General features: G+C 38.5%; 5 protein-coding genes across 6 annotated transcripts; 4 read left to right on the top strand and 1 right to left on the bottom strand.

Moving 5' to 3' along the window:
- The first annotated feature begins 860 nt into the window (after positions 1-860).
- Positions 861-2,475, top strand: LOC145214838 (heme-binding protein 2-like). The gene is made up of 4 exons (XM_080083443.1): positions 861-1,033; positions 1,145-1,274; positions 1,346-1,523; positions 2,020-2,475. The coding sequence occupies exons 1-4, from the start codon at positions 926-928 to the stop codon at positions 2,216-2,218; spliced, it is 615 nt and encodes a 204-aa protein (XP_079939569.1). The 5' UTR covers positions 861-925; the 3' UTR covers positions 2,219-2,475.
- A 2,612-nt stretch (positions 2,476-5,087) lies between these two features.
- LOC145214837 (heme-binding protein 2-like) lies at positions 5,088-6,398 on the top strand. Its single transcript, XM_080083442.1, has 4 exons — positions 5,088-5,277; positions 5,360-5,489; positions 5,558-5,735; positions 5,910-6,398. Exons 1-4 carry the CDS (start codon positions 5,167-5,169, stop codon positions 6,106-6,108), a joined length of 618 nt encoding a protein of 205 aa, XP_079939568.1. The 5' UTR covers positions 5,088-5,166; the 3' UTR covers positions 6,109-6,398.
- A 2,263-nt stretch (positions 6,399-8,661) lies between these two features.
- LOC145212619 (heme-binding protein 2-like) lies at positions 8,662-10,396 on the top strand. Of its 2 annotated transcripts, none has more exons than XM_080080799.1 (4): positions 8,662-8,918; positions 9,021-9,150; positions 9,222-9,399; positions 9,906-10,396. In XM_080080799.1, exons 1-4 carry the CDS (start codon positions 8,802-8,804, stop codon positions 10,102-10,104), a joined length of 624 nt encoding a protein of 207 aa, XP_079936925.1. In that variant the 5' UTR covers positions 8,662-8,801; the 3' UTR covers positions 10,105-10,396. The 2 variants fall into 2 exon arrangements, with proteins under 2 accessions (XP_079936925.1, XP_079936926.1); XM_080080800.1 differs by having other exon boundaries at positions 9,895-10,034.
- A 1,608-nt stretch (positions 10,397-12,004) lies between these two features.
- Positions 12,005-13,270, top strand: LOC145212618 (heme-binding protein 2-like). The gene is made up of 4 exons (XM_080080798.1): positions 12,005-12,209; positions 12,386-12,521; positions 12,585-12,762; positions 12,998-13,270. The coding sequence occupies exons 1-4, from the start codon at positions 12,096-12,098 to the stop codon at positions 13,206-13,208; spliced, it is 639 nt and encodes a 212-aa protein (XP_079936924.1). The 5' UTR covers positions 12,005-12,095; the 3' UTR covers positions 13,209-13,270.
- Positions 13,199-16,255, bottom strand: LOC145212617 (uncharacterized). The gene is made up of 3 exons (XM_080080797.1): positions 15,953-16,255; positions 14,321-14,488; positions 13,199-13,925 (listed from the first exon to the last, which is right to left on the bottom strand). The coding sequence occupies exons 1-3, from the start codon at positions 15,995-15,997 to the stop codon at positions 13,443-13,445; spliced, it is 696 nt and encodes a 231-aa protein (XP_079936923.1). The 5' UTR covers positions 15,998-16,255; the 3' UTR covers positions 13,199-13,442.
- Positions 16,256-17,166: the final 911 nt, after the last annotated feature.

Here is a 17,166-nt window from a genome sequence, read left to right on the forward strand (position 1 = left end):
TTGTGGTGTCCGAATACAAAATTTAATTCTAGTTACCTAATAAATAAATCTATTTTGCAGGTCAAGCTTCGCATATGTTTACACTTATATCGGTGAGCCTGGGGCAATAAATGCTCCCATGTTGCTTTAAACACAACACAAAATTATATAGCATGCAAGGACACGTAATAAATGGTAACACCAAAGGGCAAGATGGGCGTTACATAACCGTGACATTATTGGTCATTAGTTTTATGGTTTTAGGTCTTGACCTGAAGCCTACTTAAATCGAGTCTCGGAGTGGGAGAAGCAGAAAGCCGCAACAACAAGTTAGAGTCAACAGCTTAATATATTTTGGCAGACAAGAAACCATCAGCCATTCAGACATATTATCTAGTGTTAATTAAATCTAGAAGATGGAAATGTGGTATAAATTTCCACAAACGTTTACAAAAACATACGGACAAAAGATATTATCTTTTCTTTTTCGGGGATTAGAACATTACTTTTTGCGTTCATCGTGTATACAAAAACTAAATACAAAAATGTTTTTAGATTCGTGAAACACTCACTCTCGCGTTAAAAACATATATGTTCTAACGCCGTTTGGCTTTAGTCTTTTACGCATCCAAATTACAGTTTTAATCAGCGTTTTAGCACTGCGTTTGTGCCAGTTTTCATTTTGTTATCATCCTGTGTGGTGTTATATAAAAACTATTGTGTTTGGTGCATGTCATTACTTTAATGAAGACGTCCCGAGTGAGACATCGTATGAGTTATAAATAATTGCCGGTAAAACAAAAAGTAATTTTTTTAACTTTCTGTCTGTTTGTTTTGCACCTATATAATTGCCAAAAGAAAAAGAAAAGTTTATAAGTTTCTGATTGTTCTGATGTTTTTAGACGGAAGCTGTTGGTTTTGTTAACATATCAGCAATATAGTAAGTATGTTTTTGTCGGTTCTGTTTTGTCTTGTCTGCATGATGGGAAACGCTTTCGGTGACGGTTATGGTATTGAACATCCACCCTATCGAAAAGCCACAAATCAACCAAAGGTGAGTTAAATTTGTGAAGCCAATCTTTTCACGTTTTTTCCCTAAAGATTCAAACATGTGTGGACTTCAAAGTTTTGCCGTTAGTTATCCCAATTTCCAACCATTTTTAAGGATAGAAGCTACGAGGTACGAGAATATGCAGCTGCAAACTGGACAAGTACTAAAATGCACGGCGCTTCATCAAAAAGTAGTGGAGCATTCTGGCGCCTTTTCAAATACATCGAAGGCCGCAACGCCGCTGGTAAGTGACACATTTTGATGTTATATGCAATGGTTTTAAAATTCCTCATAAAAATTCACTCTCGTTTACAGGGGCAACCATTAAAATGACTGCGCCTGTTACAACTCGCATTGTTTCCGGACCTACAATTTTCGACATGAAAAGGACAATGTCATTCTACGTTCCACGGGCTTTCCAGGCAGATCCACCTGCACCAACAGATACCGAAGTTTACATAGAAGAACGTCAACCCATGCTCGCCTATGTTCGGTGTTACATTTGTTCAGTAATTCGACGAGCATCTACTCTAATGCACCCATGGGCTATCATGATAAGCTGCTGGTCATAGTAAATAAAGGCAATTTGAAATACTACATTACATTTATTACTTTTTTGTTTTGAAAGCTGCGCACTAATCACAACTATTAGAAGTGTAGTTTTTGTTTGACATTTACAAACTTTATTCCATGACTTCTACACACCGCGATTATTTCCGCATGATGGTGCGGTTGTGCTAATCAACAGAATTGGGCCAAATCCAGTGGTGGGATTCAACCGGTTCGCACCAGTTCTATAGAACCGTCTCATGAATTTTTTTGAGATCAGCGAACCGGTTAGCATTACTGGTAATGTACTTTTTGTAACAGAAACGACTAAAAAATATAACATTTGTGATAGAACCGGCTGATAAAAAAATTAAAACCCACCACTGGCCAAATCACATTACCCTATATATTACGAAAAGAGCATTTCTCTCTGCTTTTAGCACATTTACTGGCTGGGCGAGAGAAACGGACTATTGGGTCAATGTTTACCAGCTTTTTGAAGACATGAAACGAAACGGAGTTGACGAAGACACCATCGATCTGACATCATTCTACACTGCTGGTTATAACAGCCCGATGCGCTTTATCCAACGTCACAATGAAGTTTGGCTCATTTCGGACACGCCGAGTCTTGCCTGATGAATTATCTGCATGCCCATTTTTACTATTGCCGTCACATAACAAAGCACAAATAGTAAACGTGCAACATTATAGTACGTTCCGTGATTGCTTGATCAATATGTATACACAGCCTTGACTGATGGCAGGTGTATATGATATGGGAAGTTATGTGCTTCCTCTATACGTTTTATCATGTGCCATTTATGCTTTTCAGTGTATTTCAATGCGATTTTTATTGCATCAAAACACAACAGTTGAAAAAGTATTTTAACATATTTTTTGCTTCAAAAAAGAGTGCAGTTTTTATTAACGAGTAATTTACAAAACCACGCTTAAAGAGATGTGTATATAAACCTGCAAGTGAAAGCTACTGTCGAAAAACTGAATTAGGGGTTTTACAGACTATAATGCAGTTTTAATTGGAGGGTTTATATACAAACTTTAGTTTACAAAACAGCGCCGAACAGAGATGTTTATAAGACTGGTAACCAATAAAAATAAACGTGTCTAATCATTTTTTTAAATTTCCACCAGAAAATTTCATACCAACAAAGGTTACCTAGAATTACTGTGTTTTCAGAAAAATCAAAATAAATTCTTTTACGGCAGCATGCTGATTATGTGTGCACCAATACAAACCTTTAACGCAACTGTATTTTATCAAGCAAGACATACAAAAGCAAACCGCATTTTTAAAACGCACCGCCAATAAATCGTTAAAACCAGAAAAAGCAAACAAACGTAAACGTAGGAGTTTCACATTATGTGCGTCAGCTCTTGCATACAATGCAGCGTTGACCTGTGCCATCTGTATATTTGACACCACCCAGGTTTGTAAGCACCTGTTGTACAAATGACCGCCTTAATGTTTTTGTCATTTTTGTTAGACTCTCTGCCACATTTGCAGGTTTACATCCTTGGTTATACCTTCATTATATCGGTAAATGTAGTCAAATCTCTTGTTAGTTTAACAACACTCATTATCGCAAACAATTGATGGCGGTTGATTCAGTTCGGCTTGGAAAGCACTGGGACGCGGCGGTAGTGCATGTGTATTGTTTCACAATTCTTACAAATTAAAAAAATGCTCTTGTGTAGAATTGATCTCTTACTGAAAACCTCGTGCTGGCCTGACAGGGACAGCCAACGGTCCGTAAAATGCCCAGGTCTGAAACAGTTTGTAACTTTTAAGACTGTGCGTTGCCTTTCTTTCTGTTATGCATAGCTTCGTGGCTTCGTGAAAGTCGTGCAAAACATACATAGACAAAAGGTTTCAAACTAAATTTTAAAAACAAATAATACAAGGGATTGTGTTTTCGAAGTAAAAAAAGTATACCAAAACGTTTTGTTATGTAATTAGAATTACATTTTTTGTAAGCGGTTTAACATACAATTTTATGGAATACATGCACATGTAACCCCTGCTGCATGCTGTTGCAAACATGATAAAAGCCTATCAACGCAGTGACGGATAAAGCGCTCTTGAAATCTGTAATAGTGTTTAAAAACTAACATTACATTCTTTGGGTTTGATGTACAGCAACGCAAAAGGCTGGATATCAAATAGATTCATAACATCATCATACCATATGTGCTTCTCAAATAAGTTATGCAAGTATAAGATTGTAAAAAAAACGCTCATTAACGAACCGCTGCAGAAAGAAGTTGCGCAAACTCAAAACTTAACAAAAAAGCAAACGGTTATCGTGTTTGAGCTATAATTCGTTACAAAGCACAGTAATTATCATGTGCAAACGACTTGGGCGTCTGATGTTATGTAATGTGCGCTCAAGTGGAACTAACATGAACTCCTTTGGGGCGAAAACATTTCCGCTGTTATATAACAATCACGTGTTGCCTCGTCACGTTTTCTTACCGCGCTAAGAAATTTGCAAAAATACAGACCAACGCATTGCAGCATTGCAAGATAGAAATGTTTCTTTAGTTGACAGATTGTTTTAGATTACAGCTTGTTTTAGATGATGATTTGTTGCTTCTTGTGCGCTGTGTAAAAATGTTATTTTAGTTACTTTATTTTAGTATTGATAAACTTGTGTTTCAGGTAAGTTTTCCATAAATATGCAATTGATTTATATCTAAGAACCTATAGGGCAGTTATTGCTCCTTGTGCCTTTAAACAAGACGCAAAAATGTATAACTAGCAAGCACACGTGACAAAATTTAACACCAAAGGGCAAGATGCGCGTTACATAAGCCAATTCGTGAGTTACATAACGGTGACATTCGCGGTCGTTTGTTTTTTACGCGACGTTAATCATGCGTTGTGGTATGGAGCCTATTTATTTTGAGTCTAGGGGTGGGAGCAGCAGAAAGCCGCAACAACAAGACAGAGTCAACAGCTTAACGTGTTTGGGCAGGCAAGAAACCAGCTATTCCGGGGCTTTATTAATGGCCGTGCTAATTTAATCAGGAAGAAATGTGGTATAAATTTCCACAAGCTTTAAAAAATATGCGAACTAAAGTATTGTTTTTACTGTTAAAAAAAAACCATAACCAGCAATTATACATAACGATGTTTCGAGGTCTCTTTCGAGGTATCTTCATCAGTGATTAGAACGTTATTTTTTTGTTCATCGTGTACACAGAAACTTATTAGAAAAGGATATGTTTTGTGTCGTGGAACTTTATCTTGCGCGACAGCACGATGAACGGATAAACTGATGTTCCAATGCTAATCAGCTATCGGTCACTTTATACGCTTCTGAAGTACAGTTTATATCAGCGTTGTTTTTGTTCCATTTTTCTCAACCTTGGCTTTTGATATAACTACAAATGTGTTGCTTACTGTGCCATTACCGTAATGAAGACGCACCGAGTTAGCCGTCGAAAGAGTTATATATAATTGCCTATTGAGTAAAAAGTAAATTTATAAGTTTCTGATTGTTTTGTTGTTTTTTCAGAAGGAAGCTGTTGGTTTTGTTAACATATCAGTAAGATAGTAAGTTATGATTTTGTCGGTTTTGCTTTGTCTTGTCTGCATGATGGGCAACGCTTTCGGCGGTGACGGTTATGGCATCGAACATCCACCCTATCAATTGGCCACAATACAACCAAAAGTGAGTTTTGTCCAATCTTCGAAAATTTGTTTACTTTAAATGTTTTGCGTTCTGAAAACTTATTTTCCGGCAATTTTTTTAGGATAGAAGCTACGAGGTAAGAAAATATGCAGCTGCAAACTGGACAAGTACTCAAATGGACAGCGCTTCATCAAAAAGTAGTGGAGCATTCATGCGCCTTTTTAAATACATCCAAGGCCGCAATGCTGCTGGTAAGTGACACATTTCATGTCATGTGCAATAGTTTTAAATCCGTCTAAAAATTCATTCATGTATTTAGGAGCAACCATTGATATGACTGCACCTGTTACAACTCGCATTGCTTCTGGGCCTACAATTTTCGACATGAAAAGGACAATGTCATTCTACGTTCCACGGGATTTCCAGGCAGATCCACCTTCACCAACAGATCCGAAAGTTTACACAGAAGAACGTCAACCCATGCTCGCCTATGTTCGGTAATTCTTACATTTGTTTAGTAATTCAACGAGAAGCTACTTTATTGGACGTGTATCATTTAAGCTGGTGTATATCTTATTACATGACATTTGGTATATTTTTTTTCAGTTTTTGAACTGTGCACTAACCACAACTACAAATAAAATATTTGTTTAACATATACAAACTTTTAGCAAATTCCCTGGCTGGGCGAGCGAAATGGACAATTGGGTCAATGTTTACAAGCTCTTTGAAGACATGAAGCGAAACGGAGTTGACGAAAATAACATCGATCTGACATCATTCTACACTGCTGGTTACAACAGCCCGATGCGCTTTATCAAACGTCACAATGAAGTTTGGCTCATTTCGAAGACCCCGAATCGCGCCTGATCTATTATCTACATGCACATTTTCACTATTGCCGTCACAAAAAGCATAAATAGTACACATTGTTGCACTATTTCATGATTGTAGCACTATGTATGCACAGTCTGGACTGTTGGCAGGTGTTTATGATGTGCGAAGTTTAGCGTTTTGTGCATTCGATGATGTGCCATATTTTTGCTTTTTATCCCATATTTCAATGCGAGTTTTAGTGCATTAAAACACAAAAGTTAATATGAGCTAAAACACTATTCTGATATATTTTCTTCACTTTAATAAAAATCATATAAATTCAATTGATGTGCTTCGTTTGTTTTTGAGATCTTATACGCAAGATGTGACATTTATGTTGCCTTGTGGTTATAAAAGTTTTCAATAGGTCATGTAAAAAGGCCAGTTATTGTCAACTAATAAGATATTAGGGTCTACTTCAAGAGAAGTGTCTAAAATCTGCAGAGGAAAAGCTTCTTTCCGTTAAATCGATTATGACGGTTTTACAGAATATATGATGTAGTTTTTAATTACGGCTTTTAGCACTGCCTTTCAACTAAATATCACTATTCAATAATAGTTGTAAAAAACCTTATCTGTTGCCAATGAAGAAAAAAGTCAAAAACTAGAATATACTGTAAACGCATGCGGTTATAATTTAATACGCATAAAATCGCACAATCTGACATCACGTATACTGTAGCAGGACTTCAATGCTTCAGCGGTTTTTACGAAATCGCATGTTTTTGGAAACTCTTATTGGAAACAGCTAAGGTACAAGTTTGTGGCTCTACGGCAACCTTTTTGTAGCCTACTGCGGTTTGAAACTGAAATGTTATCGCGGACCGGCCTTAAAAAAACTACAAATATTTAGCAATGAAAACGCTTAAATTAGTTTATCATCCCCGGGGTACATGGGCAAAATGTTTTAAAGCATTTAACCTGAAAAATTAAACAGCCCGGTAACGAACTCGTCGCGGACCGGTACCGGGCCGCTGCCCGGCGGTTGCCGACCACTATGGTTTAAAGAACCTCATCTTGGTAGGCAAAATGGTAGAGCTACTTACACCATAACTCACGTCAGCCGCACATTTAGCTAATTTTCGATAGGTGGCGCAGGAGCTGAATTATTTATTTAGTGGCTAAATAGGGGTAGGGTTGGTTAGTAAGTTTTTAAAAATGTCATGACCGACTGGATTTAAAATAAGATTACTATTTTTACGCTTCTCGAATACGTCATGCAAGTATAAGATTGCAAAAACACGTACATTAACGAACTGCTGCTGTGCCAATTTGTGCAAACTTGAACCAAACGAAAATAGAACAGGTCATCAAGCTTGGGCTATATAATTCGTTACAAAGCACAGGAACTGTCACGCACAAACGACTTGGGCGTCTGACGGCTTGTTATATAATTGTGCGCACGAGTTGGACTGAGGTGGGACGAAAACATTATCGTTGTTATATAACAATCACGTGTTGGCTCGTCACGTTTTCTTACCGTGCTAAGAAGTTTGCAAAAATACAGTCCATCGCATTGCAGCATTGCTGGATAGAAATGTTGTTTTGGTTGACAGGTGGTTTTAGATCAGGGGCGGCAACCTTTTTTCTACTGCGGACCGTTTTTGAAACTAAAATTTTATTGCGGACCGGCCTTCAAAAAACTACAAATATTTAGCAATGAAAACACATAAATTAGTTTATCACCCCCGGGATACATGGGCAAAATGTTTTAAAGCATTTTAACTTGAAAAATTATACGGCCCGGTAACGTCGCGGACCGGCAGTTGCCGACCATTGTTAGATGACAGCTTGTTTTAGACGACGGTTTGTTGTCAGCTGTCATTTTGTTGCGCTGTGTAAAACATTAATTTAGTTACTTTATTGATGAAGTAGGTAAGATGCGCGTTAAAGGGCAAGATGGGCGTTACACAAGAAAATTTGTGCGTTACATAACCGTGACATTAGTGGTCGTTAGTTTTTTAAACGACGTTAATCATGCTTTAGGTCTTGACCTGGAGCCTATTTAAACCGAGTCTCGGAGTGGGAGAAGCAGAAAGCCGCAACAACAAGTTAGAGTCAACAGCTTAACATATTTGGGCAAGCAAGAAACCATCAGCCATTCCGGGGCTTTATTAATGGACGGGGTAATTTAATAGGAAAGATGGAAATGTGGTATCAATTTCCACAAGCGTTTGCAAAAATATGCGTACTTAAGTATTGTCTTTACTATTTGATATATCATCAACCGGCAATTATATATAACTACTTTAACGTGTCTACGTCTCTTTCGGGGTATTTTCATCAGTGATTAGAACATCAGTTTTTACGTTTATCGTGTATAGAGAAACGTAACACATATGGATTTCTTTTGAATCGTGGTACATTAACTCGCGCGCTAACACGATGAAGGGAAAAAACTGATGTTCTAATGCTAATCAGCTGTTGCTCGCTTTTGACGCCTTTAAAGTACAGTTTTCATCAGCGTTTTACTATTGTTTTTGTTCCAGTTTTCTATTGTTATCAACCTGAGTGGTGTTATAAGAACGAGTGTGTTGGGTAGTGTTCCATTACCCTAATGAAGACGCCCCGAGTTAGACGTCGGATGAATTATATAGCTGCCTATTAAGCAAAAAAGCTTTATAAGTTTCTGATTTTTTTAGACACAAGCTGTTTGTTTTGTTAACATATCAGCAAGATAATAAGTTATGATTTTGTCGGTTTTATTTTGTCTTGTCTGCATGATGGGGAACGCTTTTGGCGGTGAAGGTTACGGTATCGAGCTCGAGCGTCCACCCTATAAATTGGCCACAAATCAACCAAAAGTGAGTTTTATCCAATCTCTTTACCTTTTTTCTGAAGAATCGAATATATGTGTACTGTAAATGTTTTGCGTTCTGTTAACCCAATTTCCAACCATTTTTTAGGATAGAAGCTACGAGGTACGAGAATATGCAGCTGCAAACTGGACAAGTACTCAAATGGACAGCGCTTCATCAAAAAGTAGTGAAGCATTCATGCGCCTTTTCAAGTACATCCAAGGCCGCAACGCCGCTGGTAAGTGACTCTTTTTGATAGTGTTGTATGCAGTAATTTTTAACCACTCACAAAATCACTTTCGTTTCCAGGGGCAACCATCGATATGACTGCGCCTGTTACTACTCACATTGCTCCCGGACCTACAATTTTCGACATGAAAAGGACGATGTCATTTTACATTCCACAGGATTTTCAGGCAGATCCACCTGCACCAACAGATACCGAAGTTTACATAGAAGAGCGTCAACCCATGACCGCCTATGTTCGGTAATTCACCTTTAACTTAGTATTTTAGCCAACAGCTAATTTATTGCACATATCACTGAAGCTGGTGGTTAAAAAGCAAAAGCATTTCGGAATATTACATGATATTTTAAATCTGTTTCGTTTTTAAAACTGCGCACGAATCACAAGTGCTGGGAGTAGGTGTATCTATGATTTTCGAAACGTTGGAGCTACTAACCTATACCTTACGGCAGACCCACATTTAGCTAATTTTCAATAGGTGGTGCAAAAAGCTGAATTATTTATTCAGCAGCTGAACAAGGTTGAGGTTAAGATGTAAGATTTTGCGTTTTCAGAGATTGTTGTTTTAAATAGGTAAATGTTCTTTTTGTGCCACCTATCAAACTCGGCTAAATGTGGGTCTATCGTGAGGTATGGTGTTTTATCATTTTCCGTTCGAAACACCGTGATTATTTCCGCATGGTGGTACCGTAGTGCTAATGAACAGAATTGTGCTAAATCTCACTTTATATTGAGAAAACTTTTAGCAAATTCCCTGGCTGGGCGAGCGAAACGGAGAATTGGGTCAATGTTTACAAGCTCTTTGAAGACATGAAGAGAAACGGAGTTGATGAAGACACCGTCGATCTGACATCATTCTACACTGCTGGTTACAACAGCCCGATGCGCTTTATCAAACGTCACAATGAAGTTTGGCTCCTTTCGAAGACCCCGAATCGCACCTGATCTATTGTCTACATATACATTTTCACTATTGCAGTCACAAAAAGCATTATATAGCATTAATTCATGATTGTGGCCCAATGTTTACACAGCCTGGACTGTTGGCAGGTGTTTATGATGTACGAAGTTTTGCGTTTCATCCATTCGTTACGATTTGCCAGATTTTTGCGTTTCAGCACATACTAGTGCCTATTACAATGTGAGTTTTAGTGCATCAAAACATAACGAATAATATGAGCTAAAACACTATTCTGATATATTTTCTTCACTTCAATAAAACTCATATAAATGCAAATTACGTGCTTCGTATATTTTTGAAATCTTCTACGCAAAATGTGACATTTATGTTGCCTTGCGGTCGATAGACGTTTCAATAAGTCATGTAAAAATGCCAGTTATTGTTAACAAATAAATTATTGAACACTCCAAGACACGTGTTCAAAACCTGCAGGGGGAGCTTCTTTCCATGGAAATCGGATCTGGCGATTTTACAGACTATAATTCAGTTTTTATTGTCAATTTTCCACACCTCCTCATACTAAACTAAACTTGCCGAGTGATAATAATACTTAGTAAGAAAACTGGTACCAATGAAAGAAAAAGCGTCATGTCGAATGTGACATCTCAAAAAGCAGTAGATGCTGTATAGCCTATACATGCGGTTATGTAACTGAATTTCCAGTTACTGGAAAGTAACGTCGCTGTGTAATATTTCGCGCTTATGTAACATTCACGTGATGTTACAGCACGTTTTCCTTGTGCCAGTAGCCTAGGATGTACATAACTCCGAGTTATAGTGCCAAGAATAATGCTGCAACATTACTTCGAATATTTAGAAATAATTTAGAAATAATACAATATATGGGCGGTTCATTGTATCATGAAGAAGACTGAATACAAATGAAATTCCGGAAGCATTGTGCGTCAACAATCGCCTTTTTTGTATTTGTATGTACGTTTTGCAGATGATGGAATAATATAGATTAGCTAGGCACAGCAAACTTATGTATAAAATCGCACAACCTGGCAAAAAATACAACATTATAGCAAGACTTCAATGCTTTTTGGGCGGTTTTGACAAAATTATTTTGGAAATTCTTACAGGGAGCAGGTGAGTCGCAAGAAACGTATATGCGCACAGGGTGCTAAAACAGTGTCGTATATATAGACAAAACAAAATTTACAAAATAGGACCAAAACAAAACACACAATGCTTGGATTCTGCCGGTTCGCACCGGTTCTATAGAACCGTCTCACAAAATTTTATGAGATCAGCGAACCGGTTAGCATTACTGGTTACTGTCAATAGACTTTTTGTAACAGAACCGGCTGAAAAATTTGACTTTTGTGATAGAACCTCATGACAAAAAATTTGAATCCCACCACTGATTAAACATAACAAAGGAAGGTAAGTTTCTGGCTCTATACTAGTTGTTTAAGGAACTGCTTTATTATACGCATAACATGCTCTTTTTTCAATTGTTTTCAGAAGTGGAGTCTTCAGTTAGATTTTTAAATACGGTAAAATATTTATTGTTTTTAAAATTAACTTGAACACTAACAGCTGACTTGTACGTACATGGTAGATAGCAGCAAATCTTCAAATAAACACGGACAATTTTCAAAACAAAGTCATCCGCAAGATATGCGCTTCGCAAAATACATGCAAAAAAACTACATCAACGACAAAATGCTGCTTAAAGTGATGACCTGGTTGACAACCAGATTACTTTTAACCGTGCCCTTTCAAATACACGCACAAAATATTTCCAAAAGCAACCACCTTTGGCATTTAATCAGTGGTGACTAGACGCAATCTTGCCGATGCTTGATTGACTGCTTTGTGCAAAGGAATTTAACAACTACGTGTTTATTGTGCTTTGGGAAACATACCGATGGTTTAAACCGGTTTGCTTGTAGGCTAGTCTGATTCATTTTCAGTTTGTTTTAGTCGGAAGTAGTTGACTCAGTTTACAGAGCAGAAATAGTCAGTCATGATTTTCAGTGTTTTGTCTTTTCTTGCTTTCATGATGGGAAACGCTCTCAGTGATTCGACGTACAACGGTTACGAGCATCCGATTTGGAAGTTGGCCGCTGAACAACCGGAGGTGAGTTAAATGTTAAAGATTGGGACCTAAAAATCAGATTTGACTGGGACCCAAAAATAATTGTGAATGTATTCCGTGCATAAAATCTCGCCGCATTTTGATGGTGGTAAATAGGGTAAAAAATATTCTCTTATAATTCAACACAATGAAATGCAAATTATATTGATGTATTTTAGGACAAATCTTACGAGGTTCGGGAATACGCGGCTGCAAACTGGACTAGCACTGGTATGCAAGGTCACTTCGGTAAAGATGCCAGAAAGGCAGCGTTTTGGCGTTTGTTCAATTACATCCAAGGCTCCAATTCTGCTGGTAAGCTATACAACACAATTTATAAAATGTGCTTATTCTATACTGATACACATTTGTTAACAGGTTCGACTATGTCGATGACTGTGCCTGTGACACAATGCATTTCAACTGGAGCAACAATTTTTGACACGAAGAGAACGATGTCATTCTACATTCCACTTAAGTTCCAGGCAGAACCGCCAACACCAACAAACACTGATCTGTGTATCGAAGAACGACTGCCTATGACCGCATACGTTCGGTATCTGTTACTTTTTATATTGACGCAAAGTGTTTTCGACAGTGAATAGATGCAGGTTTCGAAGTTTTTTCCAAAAAAGATTACTCAAGGGCTGGTTTTTTTGCTAATCTCCAAGAAATCTACAAGTTACTGATAGATTGTTTTTCAACTTCCAAAAACAAATTCACAATTAAAATAACAGTAGGATATATTAATGTTGGTAATATTTACGTATAATTCCATGTCTATTTTACAGTACGTTTTCCGGCTACGCGGAAGAAACTGATTGGTGGGAGCACATTTACGTTCTACATGCTGACATGTTGCGTAATGGTGTTAACACCGCTAACATCGATTTGAAGTCGTTTCTCACTGCTGGATATGATAGTCCTTTCCATCTTATCAATCGTCGCAATGAAGTTTGGCTCACCACACCCTTGACCCCGACCACCAAAACTGATGCATGATTATTTTACTTTTCCTATTGCCATCATACGAAAACATAACCAATACAAAGCAACAAAAATCATTTAGCAGTACAGCATTATTTTGAGTTGGGATTTAATATGTACAGTCGGAAAGTTTATTTTAATGCACCAGGCTTTTATGTAAAAATCTCAAGCACATGATGCAAAACAAAACGACAACGCAGCAGACAAAAGTTTCTATATAACTGCATGAAACAGATCGTCAGCACCTAATTAGGAACTGACTCCATTTGCGATAGGAGTTTGATCGGGCTCGTTTTCTGTGGTGCACAAGCCTAGGATGCGACGCCGACGTTCTTCGTCAATCGGTTTTACCTCTCGGTCGGTGTTTTTCGATTTTGTGAATACTACTTTCGGTTTGTCGGTCTTTTCTTGAGTGACACCTACTGATTCCAATGTACCGACTCGTTCTAAAACACTTTTGCGAGTAGGCGGTGGTAAGTCTGTAGTCTTCGACGGTCCTATGTTTTCTGACCCGCTATCTGGGGTTGTAGGGCGCTCATTTTTAACGGTAGAGACAGAGGACTCCGTGGGTATAATTGGCGCAGGTTTAGCAACAGTGGTGGTGCTGTTGCACACCTGTTGCATTACAACAGGCAGCACCGTCGTTTCAGTGATAGCGTTTGTTGGTTTTTCAATTTTAAAGAATTCATGAACTCTTTCCTCTTCTACGAATTCTTCCATGACGGTCATGTCCTGTAATAGACCAAACAACACAATATAAGTCATCCATAATTTTGTGGTGGTGCCGAAGGATAACAAACTTTATTGCGCTATGTCTACTTTCATGTTATAAGGGGGTCTTAATATACGCACCGGCTGAAATTTGGCAAGAGGGGGCAAAATTGTACACATATATACTGACATAAATCGATTGTGGTATCCAGTAATTGCGTTCGCATAGGCATATATTATATACAATAGAATTGCGTTGCTGGAAACACTCATACAATATAACGGTTTTTTGTCATTCATCAGATTTTTCTGCAAAATATACTAACTTTGAGGTACAAAGTCTTGGCACGTGCCGGTGCCCATGGGTCTTAAGAAAGTAAAATACCAGTGATGCGACAAATGTAACAAGCACTTACTCCGAGATAAACATCATCGCTGAATATCTGGGGCGGCACAGCTTTTGGGTTTCCACACTCCTTGCGCATTTGTTCGCGAACGCTTGTATCCGTGGTGATGTCAATCCACACCGACTCGAGTTTTAGGTTCTGGATGACGTACCGCAATCGCGTTTGCTCTCCGTCCATCTGCACATAAAAGCATACGCGAGTTTAATATCGGCGTAGCGTGGATGGGTGATCGCAATAAAACAATGGATGAATAATTGATTGCCTGTTATAAAATTTTATTACGTGGTAAAATCGATGAGTCGCGCTTTTCAAATGGTGCGAACGTTTTTTTTTTGTGAATGCACCACATGACCTGACGAATTGACAGAACACCATTGTTCATCAACGGCCTTGAATCACTCGTTTGTCACCCATTATGTGTAATAGTTAACTTTGCAAAGATGTAATACTTGTCCAAGGTGGTTTGCTTGTTCGATTTACATTCTCTGCAGCCTGCTGTAAATTGCAGGCGGTCACTGTACAGCACCCTTCATTAAAAATGCGTAAGGCCTTGAAAGGGATATCTAGTCGCTCGGAAAATTCTGTCATAATCTGCTTCAAGGTTCGCAGTACAACGATCGAACGAAAGTGCACTTGTCGTGTCTGGTGTGCACAAGGCTACCCAACAGTCAACAGCAACGTCGTCGCGGTTTTTCAAGTATCGTTTGAGTCGACGGCCTACTTCAGGAAACATTCGAAGCAATCCGGCCAGTTGAAATCAAATTCCCGCCGTAAAACGCGCCTACGTATCTAGGTATGTGTTATCCGTAGCCACCCAAGCATGACACGATCGACCGGTGACGTATTGTTGGAAGGGGGAGAGGGCCATTAGGTGGTCATTATTTCAAATGTCAACAAATAAAGGATCGCGAGTGGTTTTGTAAATAACACGTGACTGGTCGTTCCACTTAACGCTGAATGCGCGTTGGTCATTAAACCAACATTCTACTCAAGGACGTTAAAAAGGTTTTGGAACCAACAGTGGTGATCATCGTAAGTGGCCAGGATTGCCACATTCAATGGGAATATGGGCCTCAATATGATGTTATGACGTGCCAGTATTTCGGCTACGTTACAACCAGGAGACGTGTAACAAATTCATGGAAAGTCATAAACGTTTAACACATACAAAGCGTATTGATTTCCTGACCAAACGCTAAGCATCAATCCAACTGATAGAGATAACATATACGTTTTTAATAAAATTCCACTTCATAGTTCAAATCAATTGCATGTAATATTTTGTTTGAGTCAATTTTTGTTTAGCAACATATTGTTGTAGCATTCACGTTAACCAGCAAGTACACTTCAATATTCAATTCGCCACGATCGATAAGATAAATGACCGACGATGAAAAGCAGACCACGAAAAGTGTAAGTCTCAGAGGGCACAATGTTATGAGCTGCGGGTTCCCAAAGGCCTTATTTGAGTCCAAATCTATAGTTGTTTCCGTGATTAAGATATCTTAACGATTCAGTAGGAAAAAAATCGACATAATGTTACCAAATAAAACAGGCATAACAAACGCAGCCAATACGACATGCTTTTGTTTGTGCATATAATGCTTCTTCATTATTAATATTTAACACATATTGACCCACCTTTCGGCTGCAAGTAACACTTGCCCAGTACACTCTGATCACCATCTTGTTACTTTGTGTTGACTTTCAAAATCCGAGGCTTCTCAGTCCAAGAATACACCCCGGCACACAACAGTTTTAAATTGAACGCTTAAATTGAACCCTAAAGCTGCTACAATGCTTTCATTAGAAGTAGGCCTGAAAGATTAAGAAACGACTCGTGACTATGCTGTAATTAAACTGTTCGGCTTCAAACGATAATCCCTCAGGCCAAACAGTTCCATTGGTTACAATTTCAGCTCAACTTAGCAAATGTAATGTATCCACTTGGCCTTTGAGGTCTCTAAAATTATCAGTCTCGTACTCTCGTCACACGGGCCGCAAACCCGCTGTTTTTTGTCCCCGATTGCAGGTTTACATTTCAGCATCGCTTTTTGATAAGCCCTGGTGAATTATTAACACCCGCTGTCGATCCCTATTGTTGCGCCAAAAGGGCCAACGGACAATTTTACTGCCAGCCCGGCTACGGTTTATAACTCACTCACTATACTGCACTGACTGACTACAGTTTTTCATACACGCCTTGGAAAGCAAACACAGTCGTGTGTGAGAATTGGATCTCTCCAACTTCCACCATGGAACGTCATGACCACAAAATAAACCGCAATGCCAGCACTGTACGGAACTACCAGTGTAGTACCAATAGCAATACTGTTTCATAGGTTTGATAAGAATTCAAAGCGTTTTGACTTTTGTATATCACCCATAATTTAAATAAACAAATCGTTGATGTCAAATTCTAGCATTAGATAAGATACATTTTGCTACAACTGTAGTAGGCCTACTATACTGTACTACGGTATACTGCTGTATTTTTAAGTAAAAGGTCACCACGTTTAATTCAGCACCAACACACTCTGAATGATCTCCTACAAAGATAAATAACGCTATTATAGCAAAACGTGGACACTCCCTCAATAAACAACACATCGTCGATGCTGGTTTGAAAACACCGACTGTTATTCAACCTTTAACGGCGCTTTCTGAATGACTCCCTCTTTGCCTGAGCCAGCGTTCAATGAAAAGGTCTGCGATCAATTGAGGCTTCAAGAGCTTTATCGCCATGTGTTATCACCGCGTCGTTTACTCGCGACAGGTTGCGTGACTAGCGATAAAAAAACAAAAGCGATTTACAGATGTAAAGGACATCTGGTGGCCCAATTGTTCCCTTTAAG

This window comes from Phallusia mammillata, chromosome 2, assembly GCF_965637545.1.
Source record: "Phallusia mammillata chromosome 2, kaPhaMamm4.hap1.1, whole genome shotgun sequence".
Taxonomy (NCBI): Eukaryota; Metazoa; Chordata; class Ascidiacea; order Phlebobranchia; family Ascidiidae; genus Phallusia; species Phallusia mammillata.

Bases quoted from the DNA above. Each gene is read 5' to 3' on its own strand.
- LOC145214837 (XM_080083442.1), top strand. From the start codon at position 5,167: ATGATTTTGTCGGTTTTGCTTTGTCTTGTCTGCATGATGGGCAACGCT. The intron at 5,278-5,359 runs GTGAGTTTTGTC...CAATTTTTTTAG, and splicing joins TGGCCACAATACAACCAAAA to GATAGAAGCTACGAGGTAAG. The intron at 5,736-5,909 runs GTAATTCTTACA...ACAAACTTTTAG, and splicing joins CCCATGCTCGCCTATGTTCG to CAAATTCCCTGGCTGGGCGA.
- LOC145212619 (XM_080080799.1), top strand. From the start codon at position 8,802: ATGATTTTGTCGGTTTTATTTTGTCTTGTCTGCATGATGGGGAACGCT. The intron at 9,151-9,221 runs GTAAGTGACTCT...TTTCGTTTCCAG, and splicing joins CCAAGGCCGCAACGCCGCTG to GGGCAACCATCGATATGACT. The intron at 9,400-9,905 runs GTAATTCACCTT...GAAAACTTTTAG, and splicing joins CCCATGACCGCCTATGTTCG to CAAATTCCCTGGCTGGGCGA.
- LOC145214838 (XM_080083443.1), top strand. From the start codon at position 926: ATGTTTTTGTCGGTTCTGTTTTGTCTTGTCTGCATGATGGGAAACGCT. The intron at 1,034-1,144 runs GTGAGTTAAATT...ACCATTTTTAAG, and splicing joins AAGCCACAAATCAACCAAAG to GATAGAAGCTACGAGGTACG. The intron at 1,275-1,345 runs GTAAGTGACACA...TCTCGTTTACAG, and splicing joins CGAAGGCCGCAACGCCGCTG to GGGCAACCATTAAAATGACT.
- LOC145212617 (XM_080080797.1), bottom strand. From the start codon at position 15,997: ATGGTGATCAGAGTGTACTGGGCAAGTGTTACTTGCAGCCGAAAG. The intron at 14,489-15,952 runs GTGGGTCAATAT...TTTTATGTGCAG, and splicing joins GTGTTACTTGCAGCCGAAAG to ATGGACGGAGAGCAAACGCG. The intron at 13,926-14,320 runs GTAAGTGCTTGT...GGTCTATTACAG, and splicing joins GCGATGATGTTTATCTCGGA to GACATGACCGTCATGGAAGA.
- LOC145212618 (XM_080080798.1), top strand. From the start codon at position 12,096: ATGATTTTCAGTGTTTTGTCTTTTCTTGCTTTCATGATGGGAAACGCT. The intron at 12,210-12,385 runs GTGAGTTAAATG...GATGTATTTTAG, and splicing joins TGGCCGCTGAACAACCGGAG to GACAAATCTTACGAGGTTCG. The intron at 12,763-12,997 runs GTATCTGTTACT...TCTATTTTACAG, and splicing joins CCTATGACCGCATACGTTCG to TACGTTTTCCGGCTACGCGG.